Genomic DNA, 12,090 nt, shown 5'->3' on the forward strand with positions numbered 1-12,090 from the left:
ATGGACGGGAGAGCGGGAAGAGATGTGGGTGAAAACCTCCTCAGCACTGTCTTTCTTCTGCCACAACAATAGGGATTGTTCATTCAGAGAGCTGGGATTTGGGAGCAGGGAGAGAGAGTGGGGAGGAGTGTGGACCTTGTTTTGGTTTGTAGACCTCGTTTCTAGGCAGCTGTTGGTCAAAGGGGGATGTGGCGTAGGTACTGACAAATGTTCACGTGTCACGGCTGGGTCGTAAAAAGGAGTGACTCCTCCGTAGCACTGGTTAGCGTCTGTGCATGCACGCCCTGTAGGGATTATTTGATCCCTCTCTGCCTCCCTCCCGGGCTGTGAGTTCCAGGAGCGCAGCCGTGCACTCCTCTGTCCGTGGAGCTGAGCTCGGTGCTGGCTTCTAGAGGAGGCGAAATCCATAGATGCTTAAGGAAGGACTCTTGATTGATTCAAACTGAAGATAACTTGGAAAGATGCAGGGGGCAGCATGTCACTGACAGGTGATATCAGAGGCAGGTTTGGGTTGGGTTTTTCACTAAGTAGACCCTCTCCTATCTATGAATTAGGAAGTAGGGTCTTCAGATCTGGCTATTTCCAGTGCCCAGTTTCCTGCTGCCAAATTGGAGCACTCTATGAAGAGTGGTCAGGAAATGGGGGAAGAGTCTTAAGCAGTAAGGCTGGGGTTTTGTTAAAAGAAAACCCCTTCCTCTCTTCACATCCAAAGCAATAGACGCATTCCTTTCAGAGGAACAGCTTCCCCTCATCCACTGCTATAAAATCTTAATGGGGAAAAATTTCCAATCCATTTAGTACAGAAGCAGGGATGACAACACTCCTGTGATTGAAGGAAGCTGAGAAGACTAAATTTCTAGTATGCCGGGGTGTTGCTGTGTCTCAAAACCGATCCTCCCATAGTCTTTTTTTTTTTTAATGAAAGGTTTATTTTTATTTTTTTTAGCATCTTTATTGGAGTATAATTGCTTTACAATGGTGTGTTAGTTTCTGCTTTATAACAAAGTGAATCAGTTATACATATACATATGTTCCCATAGCTCTTCCCTCTTGCATCTCCCTCCCTCCCGCCCTCCCTATCCCACCCCTCTAAGTGGTCACAAAGCACTGAGCTGATCTCCCTGTGCTATGCGGTTGCTTCCCACTAGCTATCTATTTTACGTTTGGTAGTGTATATATGTCTAGGAGGCTAACTTCCCAACTTTATGCTCCCCTGAAATCACTCTAATCTAAAGCCTATGAGTGGTTTTCCTACTCTGGGAGCAGAAAGAGGTTTACATTTGAAATTGCTGTCCATGCATCTCATCCAAGAGGCAACCCCCCGTCCTTTAATCCGCAAGAGCTGCAGAGTTCATTCCTTCCTGAGCCAAAGGAGTTGCCTTAAATGATTACCTCTGATAAAGTAGAGCAGGAGATTTTATGTTATTTCATAGTTCCCTTCAGAGCAAACGAATCCTGGTGCAGCCAGAATCCCTTCCTTCAAGGTCTGAATCCCTCCAGCCCACCCAGGGATGCGTCTCTTCCCAGTCTGGGGCCCCCAGAAGCATCCTGGCGTCCTGGCCAGGCAGGTTTCGTAACTGCGTGCAGTCTATCTCTCTGGTATGATTAAAAACCGATAAAATACCAACATTATTCAGCACTTAACTAGGTATCAGACCTCGTCCTGAGCTCTGTTCCTGTGAGGTAAGGGGTATCTCCATTTAGCACATGAAAAATCGAAGTTAGATTATTAGGTAAATTGCACAGAGTATTCCCAGCGTGGAGCTGTCTTAATTCTTACATTATGTAGGATGAAATTGAAGATCTAAGAGACTGTCATGGTCCCCAAATCACAGAGTACTCAGACTTGCTAATTCAGAGGGGTGAAGCCAAACTCAAACCCAGGTTTCCAGATGCCAAACCTGGATCATTTTCACAACACTGTAGTTCCTATAGCCAAAATCTAAATTTCCTTAAGAAAACCACAGGCATGAGAATCACTGTAAATCTCTTACTTCAAGAATGGATCTTTTCTTCCTCTTTCCTTCCTCCCCAGAGCTTGCATTTTCTCCACAAACTCCTTTTTTTTTTTTAATTAATTTATTTACTTATTTATTTGGCTGTGCCAGGTCTTAGTTGCGGCATGCAGGACCTAGTTCCCTGACCAGGGATCGAACCAGGGCCGCCTGCATTGGGAGTGCGGAGTCTTACCCACTGGACCACCAGGGAAGTCCCTCCACAAACATTTCTTATACAATTTTTAAAAATCTTGTATTAACCCTTTAGCTAGATACTTTGCCAGGCTCACTCCCATCTCTGAGACGTCTCTGGCACAGCGTTCCAACTGGGAGTTGCTACCAGGTCATTCTATCTTTCAGGGCCTTTTTGCTGCCACCGTCTCCATGAAGCCCTCCTGACCACGCCAGCCCACACACCTCACAAGCAAGTCTCACACACAGTTTTTATAGGTAGTGTTGCCATCCAACACTTTCATCTCCTGTCCTCTTTCTCTCCCTACCTGAAGCAACTTCTACTCCGAGGCACATACTGTTGGCCAGAACCTAGGCATTCTGGCTGTGACGGTTTTCTCCCAGTACATCTTAGAGCTGCCCTTTTGTAGTTTGTGTTTGTAAACTTGTAACTGTTCATTGACATTTGAGAACTGTTACCTGTCCTTGTTTAGGAAGCCTCCCCACAGCCCTTGGGCACCTGGCTCACAATCTTCTCCAGCTAAACCCATATGCCTCCCTGTGGGACTTCAGTCTTCTGTGGAGGTGCTGTCCAGATACCTCAGCCTCCTCAGCTCCAGCGACCGCCACCTCCTATATAACCCTGTGGCCTCACCTTGGAGTTTATCATTGGAAACTCTTCGACCACCATAGGTCTTAAGTTCCGAATCCCACTCTTGGTGCACAGTGGCCATTGCTTCCTTTACTCTCATTCCCTGACAGACAGAAATCTACCCTTCAGCTTCCTCCAAACCTCGATGCCTTTGCTTCCTCCACTACCTGCGAGTTCTTCGCTTCCTTCTGATCACATTTCCTCCCCCTTTCCCCAGCCTGGACTCCTCACAAACTTCTGTCTCACCAGCACCTCAGTCACCCGGCTCTCTTGTCCTCCCATCAAGCCCCCATCCCCACTTCCATCTGGAGATCCCATCCGACTGCCGAGTGAGGCTGTGTCACCACGACTGTGCAGACTGGCGCCTTACGAGCTTGTGGCTTCCGTTCTTACTTGGGCCCTTAATTTGGCTCTACAACCTTTTAGGGGTCTTGGTCAGCTTCCTCTCTCATTCTGCTCAACAGCTCCTGGAATCTTTCATCACTTTCCCCAGCTTTCTACCAAATTCCCACTCTGCTTACCTAGCAGGTGATCTGACCTCCCTTCAGAGCAAACCAGCCCTGAATCACAGCACCCTGCCTCACTTTACTGGCTCACTCTGCAAGCTCAATCCGCCCTCATCCTCATTTCCTTCCAGTGTCAAGAAAAAGCTGTCCCTCTCTTCAAAGCTCAGCCAACCATCTGATCACTTGATCCCATCCTGTCTAACCCCCAACCCTAGGAAAATAGTTCCTTCAAGCATCCTCTTTCTTATATTTTTGAACTTTGACCTTTCATTACCATTCCCTAACCCAATAGATATATTCAGATTCCTCAGAAACACACTCAGCTTCACCTCTCTGTCCTTCTCCTCTTCATTGCCAAGCTTCTTGAAAATTAATTTACATAGGTATGCCATGCTTGTCTCCTCCTCCTTATTCTTTTTTATTTTTTTTGGCCGAGCCGCGCAGCATGTGGGATCTTATATCCCCAACCATGGTTCGAACCTGCCCCCCCTGCACTGGAAGTGCAGGGTTAACCACTGGACCACCAGGGAAGTCCCCCTCCTCCTCCTTATTCTTAAACACACCTCTGTGTAAGGTCTGTTCCCATCACTCAATGAAAAGGCCTTGGCAAAGGTCAGCGATGACCTCTGTATGAAGTGGTCTCTTCATTCCCAGCCTCCCCAGCCTTTCTGTAATATTCGAGGTTGCTCTCCCACACTCTGCAGCTTCTTCCCCACCTCTCATCAGTCCTGCTTTGTCCACACCACTGGCTTCTCTGTCTTTGCTATTCTCACAAATAGCAGTTCACTAGAAGTCTATCCTGAGTCCTTTTCTTACCTTCCCTGGGCAACTGCTTCCACTGCCATGGATTTTACTAAATTGAACTACCACTAAGTCACTCTCTCCAGCCTAGACCTTTGCTGGGCTCCAGGCCTATATGTATATTTAACAAATGTTGAATATACTGAATATTTCTTCAGTCCCTTCTCAAAAATGATGATCCATGTGATGGTGATGATGATGACTAATATTTATGGACTCCGTACTACATGCCAGACACTGTTCTAAACTTCAGTCACCACAGAAATACCGTACGGGAGGTACTATCATCCCCATTTCACAAAAACGGTAATAAACACAGTACGATTTAGTATCTCAGTAAGTGACACTGTTTTTCACCTGAATATCCAACCCAGGGACCCAGAAAGAATCCTGTACTTTATATTTCTCCTCCTTCATTTTCAGTCAAGCATCAAATCCTGTTGGTTCTTCTATTTGAGTTCCTCTGGCTTTATCTTCTCCTAACACATCTTTTCCAGAATCTGTACCTTTGTCTTACTTCAGACCCTCCTCATCAATCGACCAGACTCTTAATATGGTGCCCTGACTGCTCTTCTTGCCTTCAGTCTTACCTCTGTCTACCTGCAGTCCAATCATTCTCCACACCTCTTCTAGAGTGGTCCTTCTGAAATGCAAACTTGATCATTTTATTACGCTGCATAAAGCCAGTCAGTGCCTCCCCTCACCTGCTACTTCTGCTGGGCCTGGAAGACACCCACCTGCCTCCATGGGCTGCCCACTGCATGGCATGTCATCTTCATCTCCCACCATTTCTCCACTTCCACTTCGGATATTCCAGACATCTCTCTGAGTGACAAATGCAAAAGCTTTTGCTCACACTATTTTCTCTGCCTGGGTTGCCCTCCTCCATTTCTTTGTCTAGTAAACTACTCATTCTTCAAAACTGTGCTCTCTAATATGTAGCCAGTAGCCACATGAGGCTAATCTGAATTAAGATGCGCTGTGCTGTAAGTATAAACACTGGATTTTGAAGACAGTGTGTGAAAAAAAGTATAAATGTCCCAGTAATTTTACATTGGCTACCTATTGAAAAGATAATATTTTGGATATATTGGGTTAAGTAAAATATTATTAAAATTTATTGTTTCTTTCTATGTGGCTATTAGAAAATTTCAATTTACACAAGTGGCTTGAATTCGTGGCATGCATTATATTTCTATTAGACAGTACTTCTTCAAAATCCTTACCCTGTAAACTTAACTGAAGAGGCAAAAGACTTGTACACTGAAAACTACAAAATGATGCTAAGAGAAATTAAAGAAGACACAAATAAATGGAAAAACATTCCATGTTCATGGACTGGAGAATTAATACTGTTAAGATGTCAATACTAACCAAAGTGATCTCCAGATTTAATGCAATCCCTATAAAAACCTCAGTGACATTTTTTGCAGAAACAGAAAAAAACCCATCCTAAAATTCACACGGAATCTCACTGGACCCTAAATAACTAAAATAATCTTGACAAAGAAGAACAAAGTTGGAGGTCTCATACTTCTAGATTGCAAAACTTATTACAAGGCAACAGTAATCAAAACAATGTGGTACTGGCAAAAAGACAGACATATAGACCAATGGAATAAAATAGAAAGTCCAGAAATAAACCCTCAAGTATATGGTCAAATGATCTTCAGCAAGGATGCCAAAACCATTCAGTGGGGAAAGGAGAGTCTTTTCAACAAATAGTGTTTAAAAAACTGGTATCCACATGCAAAAGAATGACATGGACCCTTACCATACACCATATACAAAAGTTAACTCAAAATGGATCAAAGACCTAAACATAAAAGATAAAAGCTATAAAACTCTTAAAAGAAAACACAGGGAGAGAGCTTCATTGGATTTGGCAATGATTTCTTGAACACGACACCAAAAGCACAGGGAACAAAAGTAAAAATAGGTAAATTGGACTACATCAATATTTAAAACTTCTAAGCATCAAAAACACAACAGTAAAAAGGCAAACTATGGAATCGGAGAAAATATTTGCAAACCATTTATCTAACAAGGGGTTAAGATCCAGAATATATAAAGAACTCCTGCAACTCAACAACAGAAAACCAAACAACATCTAATTTAAAAATGGGCAAAGACTAGAATAGACATTTCTCCAAAGATGACATGAAAAGCTGCTCAATATTGCTAATCATTAGGGAACTACAAATCAAAACCACAACAAGATATCACCTCACACCCATTGGGATGGCTGTAATCGAAAAAAATAAAAAAACAGAATATAACAAGTGTTAGTGAAGATGTGGAGAAATTGGAACTCTTGTGCACCGTTGGTGGGAATGTAAAATGGTGCAGCTGCTATGGGAAACAGTATAGAAGTTCCACAAAAAAATTAAATATAGAATTACCATAAAATCCAGCAATCCTACTTCTAGGTATATATCCAAAACAATTGAAAGCAGATATAACAGTACATCCATGTTCACAGCAGCATTATTCACAATAGCCAAAAGGTGGAAGTAACCCGAGTATCCATTGATGGAGTGGACAAGCAAAATGTAGTGTGTGTGTGTGTGTGTGTGTGTGTATATATATATAGAGAGAGAGAGAGAGAGACAGAGAGAGAGAGAGACAGAGAGACAGAGAGAGAGAGAGAGAGGGAGAGAGAGAGAGAGAGAGAGAGAGTGAGAGGGAGAGAGAGGTATATTATTTGGCCTTAAAAGGAAGGAGGGCTTCCCTGGTGGTGCAGTGGTTAAGAATCCACCTGCCAATGCAGGGGACACGGGTTCAAGCCCTGGTCTGGGAAGATCCCACATGCCACGGAGCGACTAGGCCCGTGAGCCACAATTGCTGAGCCTGCGCGTCTGGAGCCTGTGCTCCGCAACCAGAGAGGCCGCGATAGTGAGAGGCCCGCGCACCGCGATGAAGAGTGGCCCCCGCACCGCGATGAAGAGTGGCCCCCGCTCGCCGCAACTAGAGAAAGCCCTCGCACAGAAACGAAGACCCAACACAGCCAAAAATAAATAAATAAATAATTAATTAATTTTTTAAAAAAAGGAAGGAAATTCTGACGCATGCTACAATAGAGATGAAACTTGAAGACATTTTGCTAAGTGATGTAAACCAGTCACAAAAAGGCAAATACTATATTATGAGATATCCAGAGTAGTCAAACGCATAGAAACAGTAAGTACAACATGGCGGATGCCAGGGAGTAGGGAGACAGAGAAATGGAGAGTTGTTTGATGTGTATAGATTTTCAGCTTTGCAGGGTGAAAAAGTTCTGGAGATTGGTTACATATCCATGTGAATATATTTAACACTATTGAAGTGAACACTTAAAAATGATTAAGATGGTCATTGTTATGTGTATTTTACCACAACTTAAAATTTTTAAAAATCAAGTTCCAAAAAAAAGAAAGAAAGAAAAAAAAACCTTACCCAGATATCACCTGCCTCCTCCCCTCTAGTGTGAATTAACTACTCCTTTCTTCATGGCCCCACTTAATTCCTGCACATACCTCTAGTAGCGTCTTATCACATTTTTGGTAATTCTTTGTTTGACAGGATAAGGGTTACTGTCCCATGAGTGAGATGAATACCCATCCACTTCTAGGGTCTTGACCAGAAGCTAAGAAAATATACTAGGGTCTTTAGTAAGATGGAGAAAAGAGACAGTAGCCCTGACGGCATAATATGCCACAGGGGATACTCAAGAGTATACCTTGTATGTGTAGAGGTGTCACTCTGAGGCTAGATCTGGAGGGGCTAATGTCCTTCAGCCATCCTTCTGTAAGCAGCATCTGAAAGGCCTGAAGAGCACGTCCTCCCACCTCCAACAGATGAAAACATCCCCTTCTCTATCATGAGTCCAACCAACTGAAATGATTGGCCACACCCAGTCTGACCTGTTGGCAGGAAGAGAGGAAGATACTCATTTCAGATAGAGCCAAGATAAAGTAGCTTATGTAACAGATAAGGTACTCTGGGGCCACATAAAGAACTGTTTTGCTGCCTCCCCTGAACTCTTTGTATGTACACTTGATGCCTAACAAGAATTTTTTTTTTTTTTTTCTGATAACGGACTGGACCTTCCTGCCCTTCCCAGTTCATAGCCAAGAGGTAACACTTGTTTGATCTGTCTTCCCTCCTAGATGAGGAGCTCCTTTAGGGCGTGGACCACACCTTATTCGTCTTCGTATCCCCAGTGTGCACCAGTGCTGGCACATAGCAGGACTGGCGCACACAGCCTGCCCAACAAATGACTGAATGGTTAGAGTGAGGGTGTGGTGAGTCATTACAATAACTCAGAGAGAGGTTTTTGACAGAGCAACTACTCCACCCCTAGAGAAAGGACAGTCTGAATAGAGAACCACAGGGAAGATGTGGGTCTGGTGGCTGTGGGGAGCAGAGGGGGCATGAGAAGAAAAAGTGGTTCGTTATAAAGCCAAGGCTGAGCAGGCTGATGAAGTTTATGCCCTCAAGTCTCATGTTCTGTTGTCTCACTGGTCTAATGACAGGGCCGGCGTTTATCTGGTCGCCGGGCAAGTGTCCCTTCATTCTATAATTTCAGCTCCAACTGAAGCAACACCATAACACTGGCTCAGTGGCCACCATTCCACAAGCCACATACGTTGCTTCAGTTTTAAATTAGGTATTGTTTTTTCTGGCTGATTGGACTGATTCTGGTCTACTAACAATGAGATGCTCATGTATGGCCCTTTCATGTAGTCAGTCCTTGGTAATGTTTTTCCCTCTCTTGTAACGCTGGAAAGGATTCCTAACAAGTTGATCCAAAAATCAGCTTTCTTTGTCAACATAATGGTATCCTTTCAAACTCACATTTATAGACTTTGCAAGCTGGAAAGAAGAATAAAGCTTACTTCCTGGTAAGGAAATTTGTCCCCAGAGGACGGAGTTGGGTCACAGTGAATTAGAAGTAGAATCCAGAGCCCCTAGCTTCCATTCCTGGCCCCTGTCCTTCTGCTATCCGCCGCAGGTGCAGCCACAGCTGCTTGGGACACGGCCAGCTCACCCTCTTCTGCACTTCTGTGCGATCAGGGCTCCCTCTGGAGAGTTCTAAATTATCCGCGTTGGGAGAGGAGGAATGAGCAGACACGATTCTTCTGAGGTTAAGTTTCCTTGGAACGTTCTGGGTGATGTTTTTCTAAAACTCCATCTCAACGATGCTGACTTCGAGGCTTAGGAGACAGTCCAGAAATGCACTGGTTAGCGGAGAATTTGCCACAGACAGCTGCGTGGCCGATGGGCCGCGCAGTGGCGGCGCACTACTGTATACTAACCAGCCCCCAAACCGTTTATTCATCATCTAATAGGCATTATTTGAGCACCTACTGTGTGTCTGGCTGCAAGCTGTCCAATAAGGAGTTGAGCGGCTCGGGGCTTTGTGACCACCTAGAGGGGTGGGATAGGGAGGGTGGGAGGGAGACGCACGAGGGAAGGGATATGGGGATATATGTATACGTATAGCTGATTCACTTTGTTATACAGCAGCAACTGACACACCACATTGTAAAGCAATTATACTCCAATTAAGATGTTTTATAAAAAAAAAAAAAAAGATTTGAGCGGCTGCCTGCACACCCCCCCCCCCCCACAGGCCCAAGGAGCCATAGGAACCGGGAGACACAGGGACTTGCGATTCTCAACTCAGATCTGGCCTTAACTTGTGTCGCGACCTGGGGCAAGTATTGTAAATCCTCCAGCCCGTAGCTTCAAAGCAAAAAGAAGTCTTTTCAAAAGGGAAGGGTATTTCTGGGAACCGTAGAAACAGACAACAGCTGCAGAAGTGCTGTGAGCCCCTCTGCAGGCTCCCTGACCCGGGAGCCACAGCTCACCCACCCGCGGGCGGAGGCTGCACGCTGCCTGCCGAGCAGGCTGCCCCGTCCGGCCCCGGGGAGCCCGGGCAGCGGAGGCCCAGGAGGCGCCTTTCTCTTTAAGAGCCCCACAGGCGATGCTGATTGGCTGTAGCTATGCGGGTCTTTCTTCCCAGCTCCCTCCGTCGGAGCGCTCCCTCCCCCGCCGCTTTCTCGGCTTTTTCCACACCCCCTCCCCCGACCCCCCTGCGTCCCCTCCAGCCCCGGGCGCTCGCCTCCGGTTCCTCGCCGCAGAGTTCAGCCCCGGCAGCGGTAGGGGCGACTCGCTAGCAATAGACGCCGGGCGCCAAGATTTGCATCCTTAAGCCGCGCTGAACGCCAGAAGAAGAGAGAAGGAAGCAGAGAAGCCCCGGGAAGGCGGGGACGGGAGGTGCGGAAATCCCCGCCTAAACGGCAGAAGCCGTCGCCCCCACCAGAGAGCTCCGCGCCGGCTGCTCGCCTGCTTGCTGCCGCTGCCACGAGCGCCCGCCTCTCCCCAGCCATGCCAGGCCCGGCCGCCGACGAGGGGAAGGTCCCCTTCCGCACCGCCAAGGAGGAAATCCGTGTGGGCTTCGGGGTCGAGGGCTCGGAGGGCGGCGGCGGCGGCCGGGAGAAGCCCGGCGCGCGCGGGCGGCGGCAGGACATCGTCTGGAGGAACGTCTTCCTGATGAGCCTGCTCCACTGGGGGGCCGTGTACTCCCTGGCGCTCATCCCCAAAGCCCAGCCGCTCACTCTGCTCTGGGGTAAGTCCCGCCGGCGCCCCCTGCGCCCCGGGCACCGAGGCGAGGCGGCGCCGGGGCGCGCGGGGGGCGGGTCGCCGCTGGTTTCGGGCGGTGCGGAGCCCCCCTCCGCTCTCCGCTCGCCTCCCCACCACGCGCCCCGGCCCCCCGGCCTGCAGTCGTCCGGCCTTTGGGACAGGCAGGTATTTCTGTGCTGGTATTTTCAACTTCTGCCTCCCCCGCTGTCTGCTTGAGTAGGCGCCTTTGGCGGCGCCTGGACGGACTCGGGGCCCTTCGGCGCCACCGCTGTGCGCAGAGGCGCAGCGGCTGAACCCGGGTTCCAGGGCGGGGAGACCGATGGGATGATTGTGTCGCCCAGGCGGGTCCCAGGGGCGCTCCTTTCTGCCGCCCTTCGGCTTCTCAGTCTCCTCTGTGGGCCACGGACCTTGGGGCCGAGTTAAGGACAAGAAAGGGAGTTGGAGCGGGGGTGGAGAGACCCGGCACCGGATCAGTCTTGATGTTCGCGCAGGAGATGGAAGACACCAGTTCCCTTCCTGCCCCTTCAAGGCCCCCATCCCTGCCCCCTCCGTGATCTCTTGTGCCCAGTTGCACTTCTACGGTCCCAGAAGTTTCTCGGCGAGCACACCAACCCCGCGGCGAGAGCGCTCTGCCCCAGGCACAAAGCTTAGACCGTGGCCGAGCAGATCCCCTCTGGGACCTATCCCTTCTGACCAGTGCCTGTCTGTCACCGCACCTGTAGCTCTCCCTCTCGCCACCCTCTTTCCTAGCACCCCCAACCCTGCCGGCATGGGAGGGAGCCCAGGAGCCCCCCCCTCAATGCCCCCCACCTCCCGGGGCCCGGGGGCCGAGTGCCTGCCCTACGTGACTCCAGTGGCTGACCTCAGAACCACTTCCAACACCCCCTGCCCCAGCAACTGGTTTTGGCCTCAGTCCCTGCAGTGGCCACGTTAGCCGGGACAAAAGGCGCTGGCCTTGATATCCTGGGCTGAGAATTGGACGAGGTGATCCAAGAAGCCCTTTCAGCTCTCCTTTCCGAGATCGCCAAGGAACGGGGGCAGGAGAAACACAACCTACTTTTATTCCCAGAGGGGAAGAGGAAGGAAGAAAATAAGAAAACCTCTTTCTGCAAGGCGTCTTATTTAGCATAGTGCCAGCTCCAAATGCCTGGGTTCATGATGGGGCCACTGGTTTCCAAGCCTTCCCCTGAAACTCTGCAGTCCCTGCTCTCGGAAGCAAACTCTTCCAGAAGATGGGGGCCTCTTAGGGGAGTGTGGCTGAGCAGAGCTGAGGAATGATGAGAGGGGCGGGGCGTCTGTGGGGATCTGTGACGCCTCCCAGAGCCCCCTAAGCTTT

General features: G+C 48.3%; 1 protein-coding gene and 2 long non-coding RNA genes across 4 annotated transcripts in view; 2 read left to right on the top strand and 1 right to left on the bottom strand.

Annotated features, from left to right (window-relative positions):
* Nucleotides 1–6,938, top strand: part of LOC118895802 — a 30,348-nt gene extending 23,410 nt beyond the window's left edge. The window contains exon 6 of the long non-coding RNA XR_005020036.1: nucleotides 6,898–6,938. This is a non-coding gene — a long non-coding RNA (uncharacterized LOC118895802). The remainder of the gene's footprint in view (nucleotides 1–6,897) is intronic.
* On the bottom strand, nucleotides 4,842–9,538 carry LOC118895803. 2 transcript variants are annotated; one of them, XR_005020040.1, is made up of 4 exons: nucleotides 9,477–9,538; nucleotides 9,157–9,322; nucleotides 7,846–8,029; nucleotides 4,842–4,952 (listed from the first exon to the last, which is right to left on the bottom strand). It is a non-coding gene; the product is annotated as an uncharacterized LOC118895803 (long non-coding RNA). The 2 variants fall into 2 exon arrangements; XR_005020041.1 differs by lacking the exons at nucleotides 9,157–9,322; nucleotides 9,477–9,538 and adding an exon at nucleotides 8,964–9,148.
* A 666-nt stretch (nucleotides 9,539–10,204) lies between these two features.
* SCD5 (stearoyl-CoA desaturase 5) overlaps nucleotides 10,205–12,090 on the top strand; it is a 146,895-nt gene continuing 145,009 nt past the window's right edge. The window contains exon 1 of the mRNA XM_036853350.1: nucleotides 10,205–10,740. Coding sequence (XP_036709245.1) covers nucleotides 10,500–10,740 — 241 coding nt within the window. The 5' untranslated portion in view covers nucleotides 10,205–10,499. The remainder of the gene's footprint in view (nucleotides 10,741–12,090) is intronic.

This window comes from Balaenoptera musculus, chromosome 5, assembly GCF_009873245.2.
Source record: "Balaenoptera musculus isolate JJ_BM4_2016_0621 chromosome 5, mBalMus1.pri.v3, whole genome shotgun sequence".
In the NCBI taxonomy this organism is placed as follows: Eukaryota; Metazoa; Chordata; class Mammalia; order Artiodactyla; family Balaenopteridae; genus Balaenoptera; species Balaenoptera musculus.